Raw genomic sequence first — 27,737 nt, 5'->3', positions numbered from 1 at the left:
TATTTATAAGAGATTTATAGAGGTGGAGAGATTATTGCAAGCCCAAGTACCCACCCATAGGGGATTATGGTATTTAAAACCAATGAACTATCATACATAAGTAGACTGAAGAAATTATCTAAATATGGATAGACCTCATAGAAAGATCTCTGTCTAGGTCTAAAAAAAGTAAAATGGGTAAGAGACAAAAATAAGTTATTGCATAATACCACTGAAGTAATTTTGAAAAAAGAACACTTAAAACAATACTATATATACATATGTGTATGTTCAAATAAACATGTGGGAAAATTTCTACTGAAGAAAAAAGAGTGGGTGCTTTTGGAGTGGGTGGGTAATGGAAGTAGTAATGAGGAATAAAGAAGAAAAAATAAAGAGGGAATCATTTGTTTCCATGATGACAGGTTGCTGTAAATTGAGGCATTTGACTAAGACTGTTCACTTGAGTTCCGAAAGAAGATGAAGAAAAAGTGTACATTAAAAACACACACAATAACAAGAAGACTTTTTAGAATCATTGGGTTGGAAATATGCCTTAACCTCTCTTATGTTACCTGTAATAAAGTGAAACATCACACTTCATCAGGAGACACTTTTATAAGCTCATGGAATCATTAGGTAAATAGAATTTCATCCTGGATTAAACCTTAGAGGTAAGCATTTTGTTTTATGGATGAAGGATGTTTCACTACAAAATTTGACATATTTTTTGGAGATCAGTGGAGAGGTATATCTGCCTTTAAAAAAACTTTTTCCAAAAGTCTTATGTATGTCTCCTTTTTTTCCTCTCCATAAAAAAACAGATACATTCAGTTTTTCCATAGAACTTAATGGTACCTTAGAGAATCGATACTCAATATATTCCAACACTAAATTCTCCATCGCATCAAGCTTCTTATATGCTAAGGAAGGCAACAATACTGTAGCTTCTCCAAAATTTCTTCACAGGACTACAGTCTAATATTATTACATGACTCTGATAATCAAAATCTATGCACATTTTATGAAAGTGTTCTCGGGCATTATTTATTGAATTATGCAATGTCCCTTATACAAACACACATATGGTCAACTGTAATTAAGTTTTTAGAAAATATGTTTCTTATTCCAAATGAATAAGTATAGATTCTCTCATCACATGATGAAAACCATCCTTTCCTTTTTAAATATGGTTACTAACAGGCTCAAACCTCAGTTTTCAGTTGAGCTGTTAATAGCTTCTTTTATCTTAGTTTTCTGGTATAAATACCCACTGACCTACCTTCTTACATTATTCAGCTTTTGCGTTTTTGCACTTCTTATAGCAGTTTCACTGTATCTGAATCTTTTACTGGGATATACACAAGTCCTTTTTTGGAAGTCAGTGAGGAACTGACTTCAAAGGGGCAACTAATTTATCAGTAGGAAAAGGGTTTACTGATAGTAATTTTATCAGCCTGCGACTAACCTCAAACACAATAATGAAGGCCAATCGTGCAGCGAGGATATGCCAGTATTGTAAGGTGAACTCATAGGGTTTAGAACTCCACGGGGGACCTCTGTAGTCCCGGTACCTAAAATCCACAAGACAAACAATGTGAGGAATAGAGACCAAAGCATGGAGGCCCCAAATGCTGTAATTTACCAAAACTCCACAATGACAGCTGAAATGGGCTCATTAGCATGTAGAGGGAGGAGATGGAATGATAAAAGCAAGAAGAAAAGATAGCTATAATTTACAAGTATGTACCTGCAATAACCAGATTTTCCCACACCAAGCTCACTCAGGTCAAAGAAGGATAGGCTGTTGTTGACATATCCCTTTAAACAACTGGGGAAAAAAGAAAAGTATCACATGATTCAGAGATCTATACATTTTTGGTCCAATTCTTTCATTACACATGACAGGATTCAATAAGTCCTATTAATCCTCTAACTTCCATTATTATGTACGTTTACGTTAATGAGACAAACTCTTGTCCACTGTTTATTTTTAAATTTTTTTTTAACATCTATTTATTATTGAGAGACAGGGTGAGACAGAGCATGAGCATGGGAAGGGCAGAGAGAAGACGAGACACAGAATACAAAGCAGACTCCAGGCTCTGAGCTGTCAGCACAGAACCCGACAAAGGGCTCAAACTTACAAACCGCAAGATCATGACCTGAATCAAAGTCAAACTCTTAACGGACTGACCACCCAGGCACCCCTCCACTGTTTCTCCCCATTCATTTGGATTACATTTATTAAGCGCTGACTGTGCACTAAGTATTGTGCTAATTACTTCCTATGTGTTAAAACTCTATAAATATATGTTTTATACATGCAAATCACACTATCTGGCTAATTATTAATTATAATTATAATTATAATTATAATTATAATTAAGCAGCCAATAGAACAGCATGTGTATTTGTGATTTAACTTATTCAACATATATTTATTGAGGACCTATAATTTGTTAGAAAAATTCCTAGATGATTGGTATTTGACAATGAACAAAACAAGTAGAAATTCCTATCCTGATGGTGAGGTATTAAATTGTAGTCAGAGTTAAGTTTTACAATAACCTTAGAACATGTACATTATCAATTCCATCATATAAAGAACTAAGTTTTACAGAGACTAACTTCCTCCAAGTCTATAATTCTCAAGATTTTTGAGCTCAGCTAACCTTTAAATTTTTAAAAAAATTACTAGGATCTCAAGAACCTTTTTGCATGAAGGTGTATGCATTGCTATTCACACATTATAAATTAAAATAAATTTAGAAAATATTTATCTATTAATTCATTTAAGATAATTTATCAAATTCATTACAAATTGACATAAACAGCACATTTTTAAAGGAAAATAGTGATAAGTTCCAAAAATATAGTAAGAAGAATGACATTGTTTTACATGTATGCAAATCCTTTGATGTCTGTCTTACTGGAATACAGCTACATTCTCACATCTGTTTCTTCATTAAATCTATTGCAGTACGGTGTTTTAGTTGAAGAGTAAGTAGGGAATCCGGCCTCACATAGATAAGTAGTTGAAACAAAGGATATTTTAATAGCACTTCAAATAATTGTTGATAGTTTTCATGGATATAACACCAAAGTTCTACCTGTGCCATTTCTTAAAGTTTAATTGCAACGTGGAGTCTTAAAGTATCAATAAACTTTTTATATGGATTTTACATTAAAATCCACAGGTCTATCTTGTGTTTTGAAGTCATATTTTATCTATGCATAATTTTGTAACCTTAAATATGGGTCATCTGGGAAATATTTGTTTCCTGAATTATGCAGATCTTCCAAATATTGTTATATTTTTACTATAGACTACAAAAAGCATAATTGTTAATATCACCATTGATTTTTATCAAGAAAAACCTGTAAGTACTAGGAAACTTTCAAGGTCAGTGGTAGATAAAATTATCTAAAATTTTGATTTTTCACTTTAAAACCTGAACTTTATTAATGGCAACAAATATGTCAGTTATTTTTCTTAAAGTGACAAGCTAGTTTTGTCCATTTTCTAGAAGAGTGTCTCCTACATACGCCAGTCTGAATAATCATAGTTTATCTGGAAATCATTATACCACAATAAGAGCATTTTGTGTAGTTTGCAAATCCAACAATCATGCAAGTGGTTTACTCTGAGTACTGAAAAGACATTTATTCAAGGCGGGGGTTTAATAAATGTAATAATTATTGTTTCATCAAGGACATTCTGAATTTTCTTACTGGCATTTTCTAAAATGGTGGTTATACAAAGGAATACAGTCATTGCTGTTTTTGTTACCACTGCCTTCAGTTACGCAAAGCCACAAGAGCATTTTATCCACTATTGCTTTCGTATCATCTGTACTAATGTCATTATAGCAAACAAACTAAGAATATCTTAGTATTATTATGAAAACAATATCGGCCTTGTGGACTCTGAAGGACACACATGTTGAAAATCACTGCCCAGAACAAATGGCCGTTCAAACCTGGATTCAAATGTACATCTATCTCATTGTAAACCCTGAATTCTGAAGTACAGGACTGCACTGGTTTTACTCCCTTGCCTGTCCATCCCAGACCCCATGATTTGTCATTTTAACCACTCTCTTGCCAATACCCTCCTCTCCACCGCCATTTTGTCCTTTTGCTATCTTGGTCTGAAAAATTCTGATCTGAATGAATCTACTCCAGCTTAGCTGCTAAGCATACCTAGAAGAAATTAAATAACAGATTGGTCTTAGAAATGTGCAGTTTCAACCTCATATAAGCCCTCTACATCTCTTCTTAAAGTTATTCTACATCTAGTCACTGAATATAGAGATGTCTGGTGCTATCTACATGAAAGGCAGGACTGGAAATGAATACACAGCAGATAACCAACCACTTTCATTTTCACCTGCCACTAGATGGAAGCAAAGACAGTAGCAAACAACACTTCTAAGGAAGAGGGTTCCCAAACATGCCTACATATTATAAACCCTTAAAATCCACTTCTAGACTATTTTAAATTAAGAAAAACTTTTTTTTGGCTTTTCACTATTCATGCTAAAAGTAGCTTATTTATATTGTCTTTTACAGTTCATAAAATGTTACTTTAGACACTACTTCTTTATTAAGGGTCCAGATTGACGATTGTGCCTTTTAGTAAAAGGCAGTAAGAATTTCAATCTAGGGTGTTTGCTTTTAAGTTAAAGTCCCTTGACATGACTCCAAAATACAAAATAAGATTTTATGTCTTTATTACTTCTCTTTGAAAAACTGAGATGTTTATGTTCAGAAAGGCATCTCAGTGTTCTGAGAAAATATCGGTTCATCAGTAGAGCTAAGGGTTGATTTCATCGTAAACCAGAGCTCAGCATCTTGGGGCACATGCCCTGCATCTACATGAGACGCATGCTCAAACCTGCCCCTGAGGTAGGACTGAAGTGGCTTCTCCTATCATTGCTTTATCTCCCATAACTTCTTCCACTTGTAAGGCTAATCTGCAGCTGAAACTCCCATTTCTATTCCCCATGGCTAGTGCTCTCTGACATTCTTTCCTAATACTTGCTTTCAAGAAGGAAAGATGTGAAAAACACATTTCCCCTAAAACAGTGGTTGCAAAATGGGTGATTTTGTTCTTCAGGGGACATTTTGCAATATCTGAAGACAATTTTAGGTTGTCCCAACTTGAGGAGTAGGAAGGTTGCTATTTGTATCTACTGGGTAGAAGCCGAGGATTCTACTAAATATTCTACGATGCACAGAAACACCCCCACCATCCCTGCAAGTAGAACTATCTGGTCTAACATGTCCATAGTGCAGATGTTGAGGAACCCTGCTCTAAAGCATGGATTCAAATTTTAATTTCAAAGGAAAAAAAAAAAGGACACAGATCCAGGGCAATATTTTCTGCACCTTAAAATCCCTAGCTATAAATTCCTTTTGACAACTCTCTCATCATGTAGCTGACATTTCCTTCATGCACTGTATCTCCTACAAACTAGCTTTATTCCCTGTAGCAATTTGATTAACCAGTGTGGGCCCAATTTTTCCATCTATATAGTCAGAAGATTGCATTGCATGATTTCTAATGTCTCTTCCACTTCTAAATACATTATAATGTTTTTTAACATTTGGGTACCAGTGATGCATTTACAAGTAAAAACAGAGAGAGACTTCACAATCTTTGCATAAAAAACACTGTTGCCCTTTTTATTCCGCTTGATTTCATCCAATAAGCACACTTTAAGTGCAATGATCAAAAACACTAACCTTAACGGTCACAGAACAAAACTTCCCAATGAGTTCCCATTTCAATCACAAACAAAATATATAAGAAAAAATGTGTAAATTTCAACCTTACTTTTCACCATATTCAAAGCGACTTGCACAGGGGCCATATTTGTATTCATAGACAAAACGTGGGATGTAATCAGATGTAATAGCAATTACAAACGCATTGGTGATAACAGCCAATATACCAATTCCTTCAAGAATTCCATACCAGATACCTAGTAGGAGAAAGAGTAAAGATAGGAAATAAAATAAAAAAAAAACATTAAAACCCTCTAATGAGTCTTCTTTGGAGAGAATGTTTTACTTATTTTGGGACCCCAGGTCTGTTCATTGTTTCCTTCCTTAGCACAGTATCTCAGTACAGTTTGGAATCTACTGAATACTTTTCCACAGAGGGAAGGTAAACCTTACCTAGAGAGATCTGAAAATTAAAATATCATTAGGAATTGTTTCAAGTACCTTTTTAAAGTAAAAGTGCAAAACTAGTTTTGCGTCAAGACCCAGGGCTTTCCCAATCTGGTATAAAGACACACAAAAAAGCTTTTAAAATTGTATACAGTATCCATATAATATTGATTGTAGTCAAAAGTGATATTTGAAACAGGATTAAACATTGTTTTAAAAGTATTGATAAAAAAAAAAGTCCTGGAAGGAAATACTCAAAAGTGCTAAAGGTAATTAGATAGGATGGCAACTGTCTCCAACCCTCATCCCTTTTCTTTGTTTTTCAAAATCTTTATGTTTCATTATATTGAGTTGTAATGAAAAAAATAAAAATAAAAAATACATGACATAAAAAATCATGAGACAAGAAATCAGAATCCATTAAAACATTTGAATACATCAAAATTTAACATATAGTTTTACAAAAGTAACAATATTCAGTGAAAAGAAAACAATCGCCAGAGAGAATATGTTTGCTTCACAAAAAACAAAGGGTTATTATACAGAATACACAAAAATGTCCTACAATTTTAATAAGGCAAACTACCCAAGAGAAAAATGGGCCAAGAATACCAATGAGTAATTGCTATGGAAATGAAAATAATCAATCACTAGTTGAAAATTAGCATTTCAGAGAAACACCTTTCAAAAAAATAAGATTTTTTTTTTAATCTATTAGATTGTAGGAGATTTGAGTCTCTTACCATCCACTGCTATTGAGGGACTGTGGGAACAGAAACCCTTTTGAAAGTAATTGTATGAAGTAGGACTTGTTACAGTATTTGTGGTGATTAATCTGATATCTTTTAAAATTAAAATGTGAATACATTTTAATCTGGTAGGCCTTATTTTGGGGATCTGTACAACAGAGTTACACTGTTCTTACACATCTATGGATATGTGATAGACAATATATATAATATCTATGTCTGTGTCTATATTTACACCTATATTTATTCATAGTTATATTTATGAATGTTTATTCCCTGCTTGGGACAACTAAGTAAATGACTATACAACTTATCATACATCTATTATGAGTATTATTACACTATTAAAATGAATGACACCAATATGTTTTGAGCTAGAGGATATTCATGAAGAAAAAAAATGCAGAATCCATAAGTGTACAATTTTTTGTATATTTGTACGAGCAAGAAAAACACTGACAAAGTGTAATGCCTAGCTGATATCACTCACGCCCTGAGGTAGAAGGGACAGGCAAAGAGGGAAGATGAATATTAACTATTTTTATACCTTTTGTTGTCTGGTTTGAGCAAGACAACCTACAACAGTTAACAAAGTAATAAATTTTGCATTGGAAAGTACAATAAACACTAATTAAGCCTGGAATGGAGTTTGATTTTTCTTTTTTGATTTATTTTCCAGATTTTCTTTAATGTGCTCATATTACTTTAATAATGAAATGATAAATATATTTAAATTAAATAATAGTAATAATTTTAGTTGTTTTAAAAAATGGGAACTCAAGTTGAATAGCATTCTCTGCAGGTTAGTAGTATGTTTGAAATAAACTTTGTTGGCTGTGGAGTACATCTACATATATATGTACATACATATAATTAACTATATGTATATATATATATATATATACATATATATATATATTTATATAATAAACCAAAAAGATAACTTTGCAATATTAGCCAGAAAATTCCCGAAAAGGAGAAGGAAAAGTATGAATTTGCTTTTTCATATACTTAGAATTTCTATTACAAAATCACAGTTTATTAAAACAGTATGCCAAAAATAAGTAGTCAGATCAAAGGGACAAATGGAGATTCTAGAAATATACCTAAGTTTATATAGAATTTAGTATATAGAGATAATTCAAACAAGCTAGGAAAGATGAAGTATTTGATAAATGGTTTTGGGAAAATTTGCTACTCTTTAGGAAAAAAAAAGCTGGATACCAATTTCAACCCCTTTATTAACAAATTCCAATTAGATCAACAATTTAAATAAAACCATAAAGGGCTAACAGATAACCAAATAACATACACATATCTAAAATACATGGTGAAAAAAAAATGCATGGTGAAAAATTGGGAGTTCTAAAGGACTTTCTAAGAATGCCAGAAATAATAACTATAAGAGAGATATATCAATGTGATAATATACACACTTTAAAAACTTATTCATGATAGAGTGAAAAGTTAAAAAGCAGCATTTGAAAATGTTTGCAACCTATATATCAAAGGTTAATATTGTGAACATGGAGATAAAGATTACCAAATCAAATATAATAGACAAACTTCATACACAGCTAGTAAAGAAGAAATACAAATGTATTTAATCTCATAGTTATAAAAATGTGGGGAAACATAACAAGATCACATGTTTTTCTTCCTCAGATTTGTGAGGATGAACAACAGTAAAAAAAAGGAACCATTCTTATACCTGGTGGGAGTATCAATTGTTACAGTATTTCTAGAGAACATGTTGAGAAATTATTAAAATTTTAAATGGATGGAGGGCATTATGCTAAATGTAAAAAAAAAATTAATGTATATGCTCTTTGACATAGGATTTCCACTCTAGAAATGTATCTTGAGGAAATAATCAGCCAAAGTATGTATGAAGATGTATGTTCACCTCAGTGTTGTTTATAATAGGAAAAACTGAAGCAATCTAAACATCTCTATTTAAGGGAATGAGGTTTTAGAAATGTCACACAACATGTAATAGAAATTGGTGCAGGAATTATAAAAAATGAAGCAGAGCAATTTTTATTAACATGGAAATGTGTATATGAGATCATTTTTAGTTATAAACAAGTTCATGAAATAGCATATTTAGTATAAACATACTCCCAAGTAAGTTAGTGTTCATTTCATTATTTTGTTAACCAAAATTGTTCAGTTTTTGTTATAGTTGGAAGGGAACCCCAACAATAGAAACCCACACGGTGCTAAGCTCAAGGCACCTGATGGCCTTAGCAATGCAAGAACCATTTAATTCCTGAATCTTACCTATGTCAGTGGCTCGAGCCGGCAGAGGCCTCCGCCACTGGGTGACAAATTTGTAGGCATCCAGCCTGATCTCAATGATATTGTTTAATAAGGCCAAAAGAGGGGCCAGAGGAAAAGCCGCAACAAAGATGGTGGTAAAACCAAACTGCAAAACTGTAAAGGGAGAGCATTACAAAATTAGTAATACAAACAATATCATTTCTTGAGTGCTTTCCTTGTGCCATATTAGGTACTTTACATAAATTGCCTTTCACCCTTTCAATATCCCTACAAGGTAAATATGCTCATCATATTTTGCGGCTAAGAAAATTATAGCTCATATATGTTAAGTAAGCTTGCAAAACGGTAGATAGCTAAAAATCCTAAAACCTGCACTTAAACTCTGATCTCAATGGATTGAAAGTTTATGTGCTTTCCACCCCTAGGCCATGCAGCGTGAAGAAAGAGTGAATAAAAAAAAAAAAAAGTCAAAGAGGAGGGCTTGAAGAAAAATGCTTAGCTCTAAAAGGGACCCAAGAAACCTAATCTTGTCTTTTTTTTTTTTTTTTTTAATACATGAGAAAAAGTAAAGTCCAGAGCAAAAGTAAATGTCAAGACAATACACAAAGATTTTAACAGCTGGAGTGGGAATCCTTATTTTCTTAATATAAATAAGTGGGTTTCTCAATCGAACTCATACCAGGTCTGTGCAAAGGTTTATTGTACGAAATAATTATTGCTTTATCCTGGCAGGATGGTATGTTATTGACACAGGAATGGATTCTGCTTTATTTTGTTCCTTTTAAATACCTACACTAAAGCTAGGTATTCTACTATGAGAAAACTCTTCATTTTGGTCAAATGTTACAGCTAACAGAGGACAGAATCTGTGAGCCTTCCAAGGACAATGTTTTAATCTCTTCTCTAGTTATGTTGAGATAAAGGTACAGATGTATTTTAGAATGCCTGGGGTTGGAAAGGACAGAGATGGTTTTCTCTCTTAAACCAAAGCCTGTGTGAAGTAACAAAAGAGTATCAAGAAAGCCAAAGAGCTGTGTAGAAGTTTCTTTCCTTACCCATTTCTAAATACTCATCCATAAGTCCATGAATATTCATGGGCTGCAGATTCCAATCATTTTCCCACTGAGGTATGGAAGCATCTTGTACTCCTCGCTTGATTTTATGTCGTGACCACCAGTTCTGGATCAACCTATATCACAGAACAGACAAAGGCTTTTGAGCTCTTAGGTAAGTATGTAGTAAACAATTTGTAGTGCATTAAGAAAAGACAAATATCACTACTCTGGGAGTACACTATGCATTTCTGGGAATTAGAGATATTTGCACGGTCTCAACTTCCAAGTTTAAGATGAGAGAATAGGTCTCAGCCTTCCTAGATCTTCTAAATGTCTACATATGTATCCGGGATTTAATTCCTCCCATTGCACTTAGGTGCTTCCTGATATTTATTAGATAAATACCCATTTCTGATTCCTTCCTCCACTCCAACCTATATAAATACTTAAACTTCTATGTTGCCTATTTGATTGGATCTGAGCTCTTCATTGCTCATAACCCAAAATCAGCTGAGCTGTGCTCTTGAAACACAAGTAAAGTCATGTTTCACATTGAATAACTGAGTCCTAGTTAAGGTTTCAAGAGATATAGGTTCTAGTCCCTATCCTGCAATGTATTAGTAAGTCTATTCACCTCTGAGTTTATGAATGTGAAGGGTTTGAGTATTAACAATTACATTCTGTTAATATAGTGAACAATAATTTACAGGCAATGGATCTGTGTCTCAGTCCATTTAAAAGACTTGGAAAGGAATTAACAACAGTATTTCCCTAGCGTAGGGGCAATCTTGAAATTACATGGCACAGAAATATCCCAGTATGCATATAGCGGGGACATCTGGGCAATTAATTATATGACAATTACCTCTAGAATGAAGTGAATCCTACAGGATTCAGTGAATAGTACCTCAACTCTCACATATAATTAATTACACATCTATACTCAGTGGGTGTTGAAAAAATAACCATTGATCCAAAAGTCAGGTAGTTCTTCAGTGTATGTCCCATGGAAGTTGCCTCTGGGACCTCATGAAGATGGAAAAGGGGCTGGGTGTTGGGATTGAGGCAGGCCTGGTTGGTTCAGTTTTATTTTCTTTGGTCTGCTTAAGATTTTACTTTAAAAAAGAGAACCATGTTATCAAATTTTCAAAATTACTGTTCAGTGACTGGTTCACTCCTGCTGGATTTGAAAGAACACCAACAGAATGCCCCTTACCATTGTACATTTGGGATTTGATATACACAATCCAGGCTGACCACTTGGGCAAAGCCATCATGAAAATGTGCTATCCAAAGTGTGTGATATGTACAGAAGTACACAGAAAATGATAACAATAGCCATTCTAAATAAGATAATGACTACTATACCATCTTGATGGTGCTTATGAAGCTATTTATTTCACAACACATCAGATCTTGTGGTAGGCACTTGCTCCCTAATCTCCTCAGCTATTTTCAAATGACATTCCCAAACCCTACGTCTCAAAGAGATGAATCAAGGATAGGAAGGGATACGAATGATGGGGTGGGCTACCCAATCTTCTATCCCTACATCCCTATGCTCTCTTCATTTACAAGAGATTCATTTTCATCCCTTTGGAATATTGAGGATCTCTTCACAAAAAGGCTCAGTTGTTTATTGATTAAGGTTAAAGACCACTGGGTATCTCATGCAATCTCCACAAATCCCTTATTTTATAAAAAAAAAATAATGTCAGAGAGAGGTAAAGTAAATTATAAGCATCTTTAGCAAGAGGCAGAGAAAGTATTTGAACCAGGTCCCAGACATTTCATAGTCCATGCTCTCACTCCCTAATATGTAACATAATGTCTCATGGCAGATTTCAGGGTTGATATCACTTCTCCAGTCCTAAGGTCTCTGCTCTGAAATGTCCTAATACCATTTGTAAGCCAACAAGGAGAAAGAATGATGGGATAATTTGATGACTAAACCTAAGCTATTTATATCATCAGTTAACTAGTCCTTCTATCGTCAAGAAATTCCTCAAAATAGTCATGTTTTTAACCTTGATTAGGCCTTACAGCTTCCATATGACATTGTTTTACATACACTGTATTCCAGTGTATTTGGAAGAGTAATACTATTTTATATGATATAAAAGTAGGCATTCAACATGTCAGCATTTCACAGATAGTTAAACCCTATCTAAAGAGACAAAACAGAATACTATATATATATATATATATATATATATATATATATATATATAGTTTTCACAATCAATCCTATTCTTTTTTTAAAAAATTTTTTTTAACGTTTTTATTTATTTTTGAGACAGAGAGAGACAGAGCATGAATGGGGGGAGGGGCAGAGAGAGAGAGGGAGACACAGAATCTGAAACAGGCTCCAGGCTCTGAGCTGTCACCACAGAGCCCGACGCGGGGCTCGAACTCACGGACCGCGAGATCATGACCTGAGCCGAAGTCGGAGGCTTAACCAACCAAGCCACCCAGGCACCCCCAATCAATCCTATTCTAATGACTTTTTTTTTTTTGGTGTAATAAAGAGTACAAGTCCTCCCTATCCAAAATTGTATCTTTGTTTTATTGTTTCTTGATTGAGGAGCATGAACAGAGGTTCTCTTTGTTAAACAACATCTGCCTTGGTATTTTGGTAGCCAGAAGAAACCAGAAAGTTATTTTTATCCTTAAGAACCTGTACTGTCAATAGTGCTTTAAAAATAGCAAAAAGCATCTTAATATGTTGAACAGAGTACTGGGTACTTGACATGCACTATTTCCTTTACTCCTTACCAGTGTTCTCAAGGCACATACAGCCATTGATACCCTCTTGAGATGTGAAAACTGAGGCTCAGAAAAGTTAACTAACTCACACATGGTCACACATTTGGCGAGCAGCAGGGAGGGAACTGAACTTTCATCTGTCTGGTTACCCGGCCCCAATAAGGCAAGTTTAAATAAGGCAAGTTTAAAAAATAAAGTGCTCACGGGTATCCTAGTTCCATGAAGTTGTTCCATATTTGCTTCAAAAACATGATCACTCCCATCTGGAGGCAGAGGTCTATCAAACAGCCACTGGGATGACACTGAAACAGAACAACAACTATGATTTTGCTCTTCTCAGTTGGTTACACATCCCCACCCTCAAACTGTACAGCAAATTCTAAAACCAGGCAGGACTATCTCAGTGCATAAAGAAAATAAAAACAAGGAAGACAGAACATGTATAAGGCACCTGATAGGGATGTTTTCAGTAATTAGAGAAGAATAGTGATCAAAGTTGTAACAGCAATAACAAGAAATCAAACTTTTAATGAGCACTTACTATCTGCCAAGGTCTGTATTAGGCATGATCCTATTTAATGATTGCTATGAATACTATATATCTATTAACAATCAGGAGATAGAAAAATGTGTAAGTTAGAATAAACTTTCTGTCTTACAATAATTTTAAATGTAGAAAATTTGCAAAGATAGTACAGAGAATGCCCGTACGCACTTCAGTCCTCCATTGCCCCTTATATGTCACCAGGGTATATTTGTCAAAGCTGAGAAACCAACATTCTCTGATGTTTTCATGTGTTTAACCTGGGCTTATGTGTTTTGAGGATGGAAGGAGATCACAAACATAAAGTACCATTTTCATCACATTCCATCAGAAGCTACATGCTCTCCACACGACATCACTAGTGACATTAATCTTCATCACTTGGTTGATACAGTGTTTGCCAGGTATTTATACTGTAAAGTTACTCATTTTGCCCTTTCCCTGTTCTTTTCTTAAGTGAGTCATTCAGTCTAGCCCACTCTCAAGGTAGGTAGCAGTTGCTCTATATCCTGAAGAGGGAATATCTACCTCGAATGTATTTTTTAGTGATAAAAGCATGCCACAGAATGGCTTGTCAGTATGACCCAGTTTTGCCTTCTCTGTGGCTCTCTGCTTTTTCAGATATGCAATAAAGGGTAGCATTAGAAACCCCCACAAACAAAAATGTGATTGCAATGAACATTGCAACTAATGTGTTTTGCTTGAAAACTTTGCACTGTAGAAGACACTTGGGTAGGAAAGCGTGGGTCTGTTTCTTTAGAAATGGGTTCCTGTCCTGCTCATAAGAACAATAGTCACTATAGCTTTGATCCACAGTTTCTATTTCTACCAAATTGGTACTAGTGGGACTTCAAAGGGAACAGATAATTAGGACACGAAGAGCCTGGTTTTCTGGTTCCAGCCCAGTAATTTAAAACTCACTAAACTGAGCCAGAGAGAGGGCTTGCCAGCGGTAATTTTTACTGTGTGGAGAAGTCTCAATTCTCCCATGTAAGCCTGCCCTTTCTTTCTAGGATTAATTTAGGACCCCCTAGTTCTCCCACATATATATGATAAATGGGTCCCATACAACGTCTGAAACAGAATAATTACTAAGCTACAGAGGCAGGCATAGACCCCAGTTGCAAGCGGAAACTTTTTTTTTTTAATAGACTCAAAGATGTAAATTAACTTGTACAAGGTCATATAGTGTAGACTGTTGGTAATGGAACTGAACGCCTTGGTCTGTTGCACCCTAATCCTCTACTCTTGTATATAACATTAAAGATGAATTCTATTTACCAAGTGTGTTTGTTGCCTTGAATACCAGAGCATATTATTATGTGGAAAGGGAAAACAAAGACCATTATAGAACCATGTGATTGGCTCACTCTCCACAGTCATAGGACAAAGTGGCCAGGATGACAGGCCATTTTTAATTTTGTTAAAATTGAGCCTTTATGACTTTGTGGTTTATAGGGCAGAAATAGTTTTTGTGGGTCTGCCCCTCTCATATAATGGTTCCCTCTGGAAAAATATAGTCCTTCAACTCTAAAATTCAATTGGTAAGAGAGCCTATACTTTGAATGAGTAAAAGAGCATAAATGAGCATGCAGGAGACCCAGGCTTTCATTCTCTTTGCACCTCCCCCCCCACCCAAAAAAAATCATATGACTGTGGACAGCCCAGAGCTGGGGGCCTTAACATATGTTTCTCATTTGCTCCTCCTGAGAACCTCATAAGATGGGTGTTGGTATCTTCATTTTGTAGATGATAAAGCTAGGTGACAGACAGGACTATCAGATTCTGATACCCGTGTTCCTTTCACATGAAGTATGTTTACTCTAAATCCAATTTACACGTGTGAGTCAGCAATCATTCAGCCATCTCTGATCCAAATCAATTGCCTTTATGTTTTCGATTGTGTCTCTGTGTTATCCCAATGGTGGCTGGAAAGCACAATGTTCAAAGCGCAGACTCTGATGCTAGGTTGGTTGAATCAAACTGATGACTTCATCAATTTGGAAGTAGGTTTCTATAATTGTAGGCAAATTATAGAACTTGTATCAATTTCTATTTCCTTTTCTGTAAGATGAGTATAATAATAGAATTTATAGGGGCGCCTGGGTGGCGCAGTCAGTTAAGCGTCCGACTTCAGCCAGGTCACCATCTCGCGGTCCGGGAGTTCGAGGCCCGCGTCAGGCTCTGGGCTGATGGCTCAGAGCCTGGAGCCTGTTTCCGATTCTGTGTCTCCCTCTCTCTCTGCCCCTCCCCCATTCATGCTCTGTCTCTCTCTGTCCCAAAAATAAATAAAAAATGTTGAAAATAAATTAAAAAAAATAATTTATGGATTAATACATCTAGAACAGTTAGGGACAATTGCTGGAATGTGCTGGCATATAGCAAGCACTCATTAAATATTAGCCATTATTAACATTTTATATAGATTTACATAACATGATTTAATTTTTTTTTAAACGTTTATTTATTTTTGAGACAGAGAGAGACAGAGCATGAACGGGGGAGGGTCAGAGAGAGAGGGAGACACAGAATCTGAAACAGGCTCCAGGCTCTGAGCTGTCAGCACAGAGCCCGACGTGGGGCTCGAACTCACGGACCGGGAGATCATGACCTGAGCCGAAGTCGGACGCTTAACCAACTGAGCCACCCAGGCGCCCCAGATTTACATAACATGTTTATGTGAGATATTATACAGCATAGTATGAAGAAAGGTTAGTATAGCCAATTCATAAATGTTTTAAATAAAACCGAGGTACTTTTCTTTGTTTATAGTAGCTACCACTATTTGTACCAGGGATTTTACATGCATGATCCAGTTTTATCCTCCTATCACCAATACTACTGAGATAGTTATTCTTATCACAATTTACAAAAGAAAAACCTGAGACTTAGAGATACTAAAATCATGCATTTGGGTGGGACTGAATTAGAATGTAGATCGTCAGACTCCAAAGACAAAATACTTGTTATATAACACGGCTATATTCTTTTCTTCAAAACTATTAACATAATCAAGAAAGGAAAAGGGCGTCTTCATTTGTATACCCCATATTACCCAGTAGGGTGCTGGAATAGAGTATGTGTCAATAAATGCTTGTGGTATGATTGAATTCAGAGAGTCAATTTTTATCTTCCATTAAGTAGATTTATGTGTACAGTTCTAGAATTTCTAGATGTGAATGAATGAATGAAAATTCACATTTTTAATTTCACTGATTTTTTTCAAAATAAATAATAATTTGTTGGAAAACACGGCCATCCATATATATTGTGGAAAATGTCTACAATGGTTATGAAACATTTTTCTTCACACCAATATTGGGATTGTTTCTCTGGGATTCCCAAAGAAGAACCATGACTTCCAATAATTTTACATTTAAGAGTAAAAGTATCCAATTGAACAAAATTATTGGTGACAGCAGTTCCTAAAGTGCCATCAATATGCAGATCTACCTGCCTGTACCACTCGGTTCCCCACACTGCCCTTTGCTAAATCCAGTTGATCACTCCTGGTAAAAAGTAAGCCTTGGGTCCCAAACTGGGTAGATGAAAACCTCTTAGCAGATACAGGATAATCTGGGCTATGAGTGAAAACTGCAAGTTTGATTTGGGGACTTCCTGAAGGCCGGAGTTATGGAAAGCCTTCATCTGTCTTCGCCTGAGAGGATAATACCCAGGTGGCTGTGGAGACAGAGCATTGATAACTATCAGCTACAATCAGAGTGCCTTCCAAAGACCAGGGCTTGTGATAAGTGTGTTATGCAAATTGCCTCTTATCTATAAACAACTTTGCAACCTAAGTATTACTACTGCCAGTTTACAGATGAGGAGACAGATATTCAGAGGGATTAAATTAAGGGCAAAGAATTAATAAGTAGCAAGGTTAGCATTTGAACCAGTTTTCTATGATGTAAAGCATGTTGTTCTCAGGAAGTTTTAGGTTTTCTCCATATATTCCAATCAACTAGAAGGCTCTAGGGAGACAATATCAATGACAACTCCCCTGAGTTTTGGAGAAATTTTTATATAGAGACTGGAAGTATCTGTTTTCTCAGGGAATCCTTTGTTAGCCTCTCTGTAAATTATGACCTCCTACTAATACTACCATATATTAAATTGGATTTTATATTAGAATAATTAAAACAATTTTTAACTAGAGAAGCAATAAACCATATGACCAATGAGACAGAACAGAGCTCAGAAACAGACATGATTTCAAGATGGAGAATATAATAAGTCCTGAAATCTTATTTTGCTGAGTGATGAAAAAATGTATTATTACTTAAAAATGTGACTGCTAACTGGGGTGGGGGGAAATCTTGATTATTCTTTACACAGAAATAAACTTCCAATGCAACAAAGATGTTAATATTTTAAAAAACAACATTAGTGAAAAGTAAAAGTGTGAGGCTTTTTCTTTTTAAATTTCCAGAATGAAAAACACATTATTTGGCATGATATAAATGCCCAAAGTCATTAACAGCAATGATATTTTAGTTGAAAAATGTTCTACAGTTTTTAAAAAAATGCATCAAAACAAAATTAAGATATACAAGAAAATGAGAAACATTTTAGAACAAATTTGAAAGATAAGAGCCTATTAGTCTATAAATTATTAGGACAGAGAAAAATAGTCTAATGGAAATGAGCAAGAATAGCGCATACACACAGAAATATAAACTATCCAACAAACATATGAAAAATATTCCCCGTTTTACTCATAATTAAAGGAGCTGAAATCAAAAGAAGATATCTTTTAGATGTTATATTGGTAAAAGTTAAAATGTTTCTGTTGGCAAAAGTCTGAGGCAGCAGGCTCATACGCTATAGGGACTGGTATTTTGGAAGACAATTTTTCAGTCTCAGTGACAATATATAGAGTGTTTAACCCTGTGATCTAGCAATACTAGACCTTTTGTTTCTATAACATACATATTATAAATCAACACAAAACACTGAGACTTAGAAGACACACATCTATATAATTATAGATTGGTGTTTCAAGTAAGATTTCTTTTGGATGAAGTTTCCCTGCTTGAAAGGAAACCTAACATATTTAAAAGTTCAAAAACCCATGTAATAGATTATAATAATTCTCCCAAAGTGAAAAATTCCTGGAGCTAAATTTCTGGGCTTTGTGAACGAAGAAATGGATCTGACAGAAAATTAAAGAGCTGAGGTCAGGATTTTAGGGCTTAACCTTTAAGTTCACACCCTTCTTTTGGGAAGATGTAGTTCCTTCATTTCTGAACCCTTAAGAACTCTCTACCAGCAACACATCTTCAGCATGTCTGAAATTCCGTGTACCCAACTTCTCTGTGTCTCTCTTCCCACCCACTCCCCTTCTATGATCACTGACCCATATCCACGCCCAGGCCCACACGCACCCTTACAAGGTTACTTACTTCCTCCAGTCTCCACCGGTTAAAAAGTTTATTGTAATTTCCTGGGTGGCCTACAAATCTGTAAAAAGGCATTTTAATTCATTAGCATTTATGTGGGGTTGACTGAAGAACATCTAATGCATCACAACAAGTGCATGTGTAGGTAGACATCAAGGTTCACTGGGGCATCTTGTCCCCGAACTGCTGACTTAGACCATGCTTACACATCAAAGTACCTGACTTAAAAAGGAAAAAAAACGTGGTGTGTGAATGCCATGCCAGTGGGGTGAGAAAGTACAGACAAACCAGCCAAAGGAAATTTTCCACTTTGACCTGTAGATCTTTAATGTTCTGTGCACCTAGCTAATGAACATTAATGTAATGTGCTGAGTTATTTAGTTTAAAATGGTTCTAGCTTCAGTACCTCTGGAGTGTTGAGCATAGTTTAATACGCTTCTTTTTCATATTGTGCAGCAAAGACAGGGGAAAAAAATGTCATCGTGATAGGTAGAAGTTTCCACACTAAGGAACTATAACCTAGGGTTATACAAAAATCATTTTTGTATTTAACAAAACCATCACTGATGATTGGATAATCATCATTCAACCCAAGCATGGCACATAGGTTTTATTTTTTATGCCAACTTTAATTGGTAGTGGCACCTGTCCTGTACTTTGAATGAAGTTTTTTGATTGAAACATATGCGAAGACTGACTAGTAGTTTTCTAAGGCAGGGGACAAGAATTTGTCACCCTTGTTAACAAACTGGCAATGGAACCGTTGGCAATCTTTTTCACTCTGCAAAGACAACATGCATAAAGTTGACTTACCTCCCCAAAAAGAAAGCAATATAGAAGATAGAACTATTTAAATTAACAAACTGGAAAAGGAACATCTTCAAAGCAAAGCTGTTTTCCCACTCAGATTCTGTTCGAGGATATTCTAAAAGGAAAAGAGGATATGTTTACATAGATGAGGTGAAAAACACGAAATATGGATATAGACTCAGAAACCCCAGGTTCGTGTTCTGAACATTTACTAGTTCTACAAGACATTCAGCATCTCTGAGTTGTAGGTCAGCATATGCAAAATGTGAATGATGATATCTGCTGTACAGGGTTGATAAAGGGATCTAACGATACAATCTTTAGACTTTTTCCAGAGCTACACAAATACAATGCCTGCTATTCATATATAAAGATTTTCAGGATTCTCTCTGCTATTGTCATTTAGAAGTAACCATATACATTGGATCAGTCCTTCACCCAAACTGGCTATGCTCGAATAAGGACCTAAATTATCCACAGAGTTCTTTGAAGAATAGATATTTTGCACAGACAGAAGTGGAATGGTAAAAGGAAAGAGGGCTACCTCAGTCATAAGAGCTGAGCTCCTATCTCAACTTTACACCTAATTTTCTGGGCATCTCAAGTTGATCTCTTTACATTTTTTTTGCAACCAATTTTAATGTTTATGAAACAAGGAATTAGGCAAGATGATTTCAAGAACATTGTCCATTCTTATGTCCTATGTTTCTATGACTCTTAACAAACAAAAATAATGAGAGAGACGGGATAAAGGTGGCAGTGTGTATTGTAGCCTCTACTCCCACCCAGTATCCAAATAAGGCTAGAAGAGCTGTATGTACAGCTAATATGCATTTTCATACAATTAAAGAATTCAAGAAGGATAGAAAACAGATGGGATCTGATCTCAGGAAAAGATGGGCCCCGCCGTATGCATGATCCAGACACAGAACAGGGGAACTGGTCTGGCGGGAGTCCAAGTCCAACGAGAGTATGTGCCAGAAGTGACAGGGGTCTGTGGGGCGGTCCCCAGGCTGACTGGTTGGTGGGCCATAGTGACAGCAGTCTGGAGAGCCTGTGTTGCTCCAAAGTTTTGGTTGGTTGTGTTTTCACCGCTGCTGCATTCTAAACAGTTTGCAAAGTTAGCATAAAACTTATTTAGAGATGAGAATATGGATTTTTAAAAAAATCCCCATTGTGTAGTTTGTTTTTGGTTCTCCACTTCTAATTTTATTGCGTCATGATCCACAAACGTTCCTGTGTGATTTCTGCTTTGGGTCAAAAAAGCTGCAGTTTCACTTGTTTTCAAATTATTTGGATATATTTTGTCTATGTTATCAAGTGTTTGAAAAGAACATGTATATTTTTTGTTGAGCATCTCATTTATATATATTTTAAGAGAAGCTTGTTAGTTATGATATTCAAATGCTTTGTATCCTGGCTTATATTTTGAGTATGGTTTCGTCAATTTTGGGGGGGATTTCTATCATGTTTTGCTTTCTACATTTTGGAGGTTTATAAAAAGATATAGACAAATTATGACTATTGTACTGACCTGGTAGACTGTTCATTAGTATGAAGTATCTCTCTTTCTCACTCAAACAGATATTAAATTTTGGTTTGCCTAATATTAACATGGTGACTTTATTCTTATTATTTTCTTCATATGTGTGCTCTTGTTCTTGAATTGACTTCTGTCTGACAAAACTGACATTCTTTTCATCAGTTGGCTTAATTTTTAAATTTTTGTAATGTTTGTTTATTTTTGAGAAAGAGAGAGAGACCACAAGCAGAGGAGGGGCAGAGAGTGAGGGAGACACAGAATCTGAAATAGGCTTCAGGCTCTGAGCTGTCAAGGGTAGGCCCTCGAGACTGGAGTAACAGTGGGTTCAGGAAGGATAACTCTAAGAAGAAAAGAAAAGGAGTAGAGTACTTGATGTTTTTGAATGTGTTTAGAGACCATTCAGAGTTGAGGCAGAAAGTTTGGGATAAATTAAGGAAACTATGTAGAAAATCAAGGAAAAGTATTATTAGCATCATGAAAGTATAAAGGTTGTATAAGAAAGGAAACAATCATAGTACACCCCATACTTTATATATAAAAACAGTTATATAGAAAACAATGATGTAAACACTGTTAATTTGAGTTAAAGTTCAAATTCTTTGAGGGGTTCCTGGGCGGCTCAGTCAGTTGAGCGGTTGAGCATCTGACTTTTGCTCAGGTCATGATCTCATGGTTCGCGGGTTCGAGCCCCAGGTAGGGCTCTGCACTGACAGCTCAGAGCCTGGAGCCTGCTTCGGATTCTGTGTCTCCCTCTGTCTCTGTCCCTCCCCTGGTCACACTCTGTCTGTCTGTCTCTCACAAATAAACGAACATTAAAAAATTTTTTACAAAAGTCCAAATCCGTTGACTATAACTACTTTGGAAGGAGGCAAAATTATGTGTGTGTAACACGTGACAGAGGGAAAGTGTGCAAGGAGAGAACACTGCAGAGAATGTTAAGACCTAAGTTCTTGTCATTTGGAATAGAAAGGCAATAGCTTCCCAAAGCTGAAAAATCCAAGAATGTCAGAGAAACACATTATTTAGAAATAGGATAGGAAATAACAAAAGAAATTACTAAAATTATTAAAAAGTAGTCTCTCAGGAAAGTGGAAAATCAGAATGGGTAATGTGGCAGAGTACTGGTTTTACTTATAAATTTCTTAATACTATTTTGCCTTTTAATTTGTGTACATATAGTACAACATTTTGGTAAAAACAAATATTTGGGGGAAAGCCCAAAGACCTGCTAAGGTAGGGAAAAAGCACTTCCATGTAGGGAGAACTAGGTGTGCTAACTACATAAACTGCCTCTCTGTAGTTATACAGAATGCTCCAACCTTCCATGCATGTCTTTCATTTTGATTGACAATTTATAAAACTGAAGTTGATATTAAAATACTAAAATAGGGGTGCCTGGGTGGCTTAGTTGGTTGAGCATCCGGGCTCTTGATTTCAGCTCAGGTCATGATCTCACAGATGGTGGGATCCAGCCCCACACTGGGCTCTGCTCTGACAGCCCGGAGTCTGCTTAGGATTTTCTCTCTCCTTCTCTCTCTGCCCCTCCCCAGCTTGCACGTGCTCTCACACTCTCTCTCTCAAAATAAATAAACATTAAAAAAATGCTAAAATACATAAAGCAACTACAGACTGATATGTCCATATGTTACTCTAACTAGGGAACGAGGTAAAAACAAAGGACTTACCTAAGTTGGTGAGAAGGTAAGCAATTTTTTCATAAGCCTGTAATAAAAGAAAACAAATAGTGAATGTTATTTCTTTTCTTCTAGAAGAGGCTGATATTTACACTATTCAAGGAAAGATCTAAAGTATAGTCCACAAAGTGGCTGCATTTATAAAAAAACTTTTATGTTTATTTATTTTTGAGAGCAAGAGAGACAGCGTACAAGCAGGGGAGGGGCAGAAAGAGAGAGGGAGGCACAGAATCCAAAGTAGGCTCCAGGCTCTGAGCTGTCAGCACAGAGCCAGATGCGGGACTCCAAATCACGGACCGCGAGATCCTGACCTGAGCCAAAGTTGGACGTTCAACCCACTGAGCCACCCAGGCGCCCCAAAGTGGCTACATTTTTAATTAAGCTGAAGCATGCTTTAAAACTTACTATGTGGTGCTTTACACACACACACACACACACACACACACACACACTAAACATGTATAATGTGTAATACAAACATGTTATAAATATGTGTATATATATATATACAGACACACTTGGTTTCTGTAATAATAAGTCTTTTCTGGTAGCTATCTTTATTTCCATTTTATAAATCAAGGAAATGAGACTTTAAAAAACTAAAAATATTTTTTTAACAAAAGTCATTCAACTAATCAATGGCTGATCTGGGATTTGATCACCAAGTTATATATACTTTTAACTATACTGGAATTCTAAGTGGAAGTTTAGATTCTTTATTATTGACAAAGAATTTTCAAGCTAAGACAAACAGTGTGTGGTAACTTGCATTCTTAAAGAACAAAATAGGTTTGGTGTTACAATAAGACTGGTAAGCAAAATCTGTGGAATCCAAAAGTAAGTTACAAGCACAACTGAGTTTTGTGGTAACAGTTTTCACCTTCTGCCACCCTCCCCCTTCTCCTCTTACCCGGTCCATCACTCATACGGACTTAAGGAGAGGAAACCTATTTCCCAAAATTCCAAGTAAACATATTGCAGAAAACAAATACGCTACAGGCAGAAAGGTAGTGTGTGCTTGTGGGTATATGTGGGTACATGTCAATATAACTACATAACCCCATAATTCAACACATTATTCTTCAGATTATAAATTCCAGGAACTCTACCTGTTGGCATGCCAAATTAATAGGTAGGTATCTGGACACTCTAAAAGTTGTTCACTTCCCCTAACAGTTCTTTCACTAAAACTATTGTGATTATTCATAATCTACTTGATTCAAAACTTCTTCCTCTGAAGAGCTATCCTGAGCCAGAAAGATTATATTGAGTATAAACAGTCTCATTCTACCTCTTGTGCAGTTTGTTGTGGTTTTTGTTTTAATTTTTAGCTATATACACAAACTGTGATTTTTTTAAAATTTTAGAACAAGATTACCTTGAATTCATGAGTACCAAAATTGTCTTCACATGTTCTTTTCCAAGCCCCATTTATCAAGTAAGATGATTACAGAATCCACACTCCAAAGCAGTGTGACAGGATAGACTTACAAATCAACAAATAGTACTTCCACAGTACTGTGCTTCTAGCACTAAATTCAGTGCCCCCATAGAGAGTGAAAGAAAATTTTACTTAAATAACTGCCATTTAGAGTATTTGGCTGGTGCCAAGCAGTGCTTCATGTATAATATTATTTAATTTGGTCCTTACAACAATTTTATCAAATAGGTATAATTATCCCCATTTTACAGAACAGGAAACCAACGTTTAGAACGTCAGGTACCTTGCCTAAGTAACACTACTAAACTAACAGACAAGTCAGGAGTTACTATTATGGTTCTCTCGTACCATTTATCCTGTGCCTTGTCCCAGAAACCATTTCTGATTTTTGTCCTAACACCTGGTACACAGAACCTGTCTGTTTCCCTGCAATGGAAATATCCATAGGAGATGCCCCAGTGGATTACAGTAATCTTTGGAAGAATGTTATAAATCACAAAAATGCTGTGTCACCCCTGGAAATATTGTCTTGGAAAGCTTCCTGGGGTACTTGAGAACCTGCATCATCGAAGGCCCCGATGGTAGCTAACTGGCACCACCATGATGATGAGCTACAAAGTCAACTCCTGCACACTGACTTGTTAACTCCAAAACTACAAAATGCAGGAAGAAACCGTAATTAGATATATCTAACTGTATGCTGTATGCAAGCAATCATGGGCTGTGTGTGTGTGTGCACGCATGTGCACACACACGTGCAAGGTGGGAATGGATATGTATTTGGGGGAAGAGAGAATAGGGAAGTTCAGGGACAATTGTTGTGGTCACTACACTATATATGTACATTACATATATAGATCTCTTGTCGGAGAAGCTGTACTTTTTTTAAAGTTTATTTATTTATTTTGAGAGAGGGAGAGAGGGAGAGGCAGAAACACAAGAGAGAGAATCCCAAGCAGGCCCTGTACTGTCAAGCATGGAGCCCCACAGACTGAGATCAAGCATGACCTGAGCCAAAACCAGAAGTCGGGCATTTAACTGATCCACCCGGAGGCCCTGGAGAACCTATACTTCTAGCCATCACTCTCTAGTGCATTCAGTAAGCTGAAATTCTCTTGGTCATATATATTAATTATGTTAATTATGTTAAATTATGTTATATTAATTATGAGGAATTTCTAATGGGCCAGATAGTGTTCAAGAACACAGTAAACAGGGGTGCCTGAGTGGCTCAGTCAGTTGGGCATCTGACTTTAGCTCAGGTCATTATCTCATGGTGTGTGAGTTTGAGCCTTACATCAGGCTCTGTGCTGACAGCTTGGAGCCTGGAGCCTGCTGTGGATTCTGTGGCTAGTCTCTCTCTGCCCCTCCCCCACTCACATTCTGTCTCTCCTTCAAAAATAAACATTAAAAAAAAAAAAGAACACAGTAAACAGACAAACACAGTCTCCAGTTTCATGGAACTTACATACCAGTGGTTAGAGACAAATGACAAATATGCAATTGGTCAGGAAAAGAATAGTACCCAAAGGGAAAAATACAGGAGGCTGTGTACATAGAGAAGGGTGGTGGGCACCCTTATTTTATGGTGTATTATATAGTGTATTAAATGGTATTATTTTATAGTGTGGTCAGGAAAACATCTCTGAGAAGGCAACAATTGAGCATTAGAGCTCATATGTGAAGTGAGGGAGGGAGCCAAGAAGAGATCTGAGCTCACTACCTTGGAAGTGAGCAGAAATAGGAAGTGGGAGTGCCCTGAGATTGGACGCATTTGGTGTGTTAAAGGGCAAGGATGTTGAAGGATCAGGAGGGGAGGCAGTAAAGGAGCAAGGTAGTAAGAAAGGAGTTAGAGAGGTCTCAGAAGGAACACATTTTTCAGGGCCTGGTAGTCCACGGTAAGGTCTGTAGAATTCAATTCTACCTTTCTGAATTTCTAGAAACCATGGATATAGACATGAACAAACTAATGTTTTTTTTAAAAAGCTGGTCCTCTTATTAAATGAGTCATTTGGCATTACCTCTTTTCCACATTAAGAGGTGTGGTCCAATCCTTTGATCCACCCTATTCCACAATAACCTATTTGCATTGTAATTGGTAACCAAGTGTTAAAGAAGTTAGGTACATTTGAGGTCTTCAGTGGTTAGGCCCATGAGAGAAACATAAGAATGGATGTTCTCAAATCTAGAGATGGAAATAAATCTCTCATGTGAAAGAGTCCAGAATCAACATGGAATACTTTAGTTAAATGTATTTTGAATTACCTTTTTTTTTTTTTCGGTGATAGTGTACAAAGGGTACAAAAATTTTAAAATGAAAAGAAGAATATCAAAAAAAGCTCATTCTTTTGTTGACAATGTTGAAATAGTTTAACTGGCTTAATCCCAGATATTTCAAACTACAAGAGTATTTCTTCAGTGATGTTTCTATTTTCTCTTTAAAATTACACATTAATCATGAGACCAGACAGCTGTCATGCTACTGTCACCTATTCTTTAATTAATTAAGATTTGATTGCCAGGCAACAAGAATATACATTTTGGAATACTTGCACATTTAAGCATTTTTTAATTTCTATTTTTCAAAAATTATCTTATCTTGTCTTGTCTTATCTTATCTTATCTCATCCCTGAGATCCTGACCTGAGCCAAAATCAAGAGTTGGATGCTCAACCCACTGAGACACACAGGAAATATTACCTGATATAATAGTAACCCTGCTACTTATGGTACCTTTAAGTAGTATAGCATTCAGGGCAGCAACATAAAGGACAAAAAGATGGGATTAGTGAAGAGTAACTCCTGGTTTCTAATTCTGGTTTTGTGGATTTTTAGCTGTATACCTGGTAAAGAGATGTTAAAATAATATGTTGAAGTTTTAATCATTGTTAAATTATTTGCGATTTAGTTTTGAAAATGTAGTTTCTGGGGGCGCCTGGGTGGCGCAGTCGGTTAAGCGTCCGACTTCAGCCAGGTCACGATCTCGCGGTCTGTGAGTTCGAGCCCCGCGTCGGGCTCTGGGCTGATGGCTCAGAACCTGGAGCCTGTTTCCGATTCTGTGTCTCCCTCTCTCTCTGCCCCTTCCCCGTTCATGCTCTGTCTCTCTCTGTCCCAAAAATAAATAAACGTTGAAAAAAAAACTAAAAAAAAAAAAGAAAATGTAGTTTCTGATCTTGGCTATGTATCAAAATTACCTCAGATCCTTTAAATTGGTGATTTCCTAATGGCATTTTAGAGACTGGCTGGATCAGACTCACTTAGAGAATATTTTTGAATATTTTGTTTTATATA

At 36.0% G+C, this 27,737-nt stretch overlaps 1 protein-coding gene across 1 annotated transcript in view; it reads right to left on the bottom strand.

Moving 5' to 3' along the window:
- The window catches only part of ANO3 (anoctamin 3), a 434,362-nt gene that overhangs the window by 16,328 nt on the left and 390,297 nt on the right, over nt 1-27,737 (bottom strand). The window contains exons 19-27 of the mRNA XM_047823497.1: nt 22,997-23,033; nt 19,772-19,883; nt 18,962-19,019; nt 13,217-13,314; nt 10,247-10,380; nt 9,192-9,344; nt 5,822-5,969; nt 1,730-1,810; nt 1,448-1,553 (exon numbers count right to left, since the gene is read on the bottom strand). Coding sequence (XP_047679453.1) covers nt 1,448-1,553; nt 1,730-1,810; nt 5,822-5,969; nt 9,192-9,344; nt 10,247-10,380; nt 13,217-13,314; nt 18,962-19,019; nt 19,772-19,883; nt 22,997-23,033 — 927 coding nt within the window. The remainder of the gene's footprint in view (nt 1-1,447; nt 1,554-1,729; nt 1,811-5,821; nt 5,970-9,191; nt 9,345-10,246; nt 10,381-13,216; nt 13,315-18,961; nt 19,020-19,771; nt 19,884-22,996; nt 23,034-27,737) is intronic.

Source organism: Prionailurus viverrinus, chromosome D1 (genome assembly GCF_022837055.1).
Source record: "Prionailurus viverrinus isolate Anna chromosome D1, UM_Priviv_1.0, whole genome shotgun sequence".
Classification (NCBI taxonomy): Eukaryota; Metazoa; Chordata; class Mammalia; order Carnivora; family Felidae; genus Prionailurus; species Prionailurus viverrinus.
Note: the sequence above shows the minus strand (reverse complement) of the source record. Positions and strands in the feature narration are given on the sequence as shown.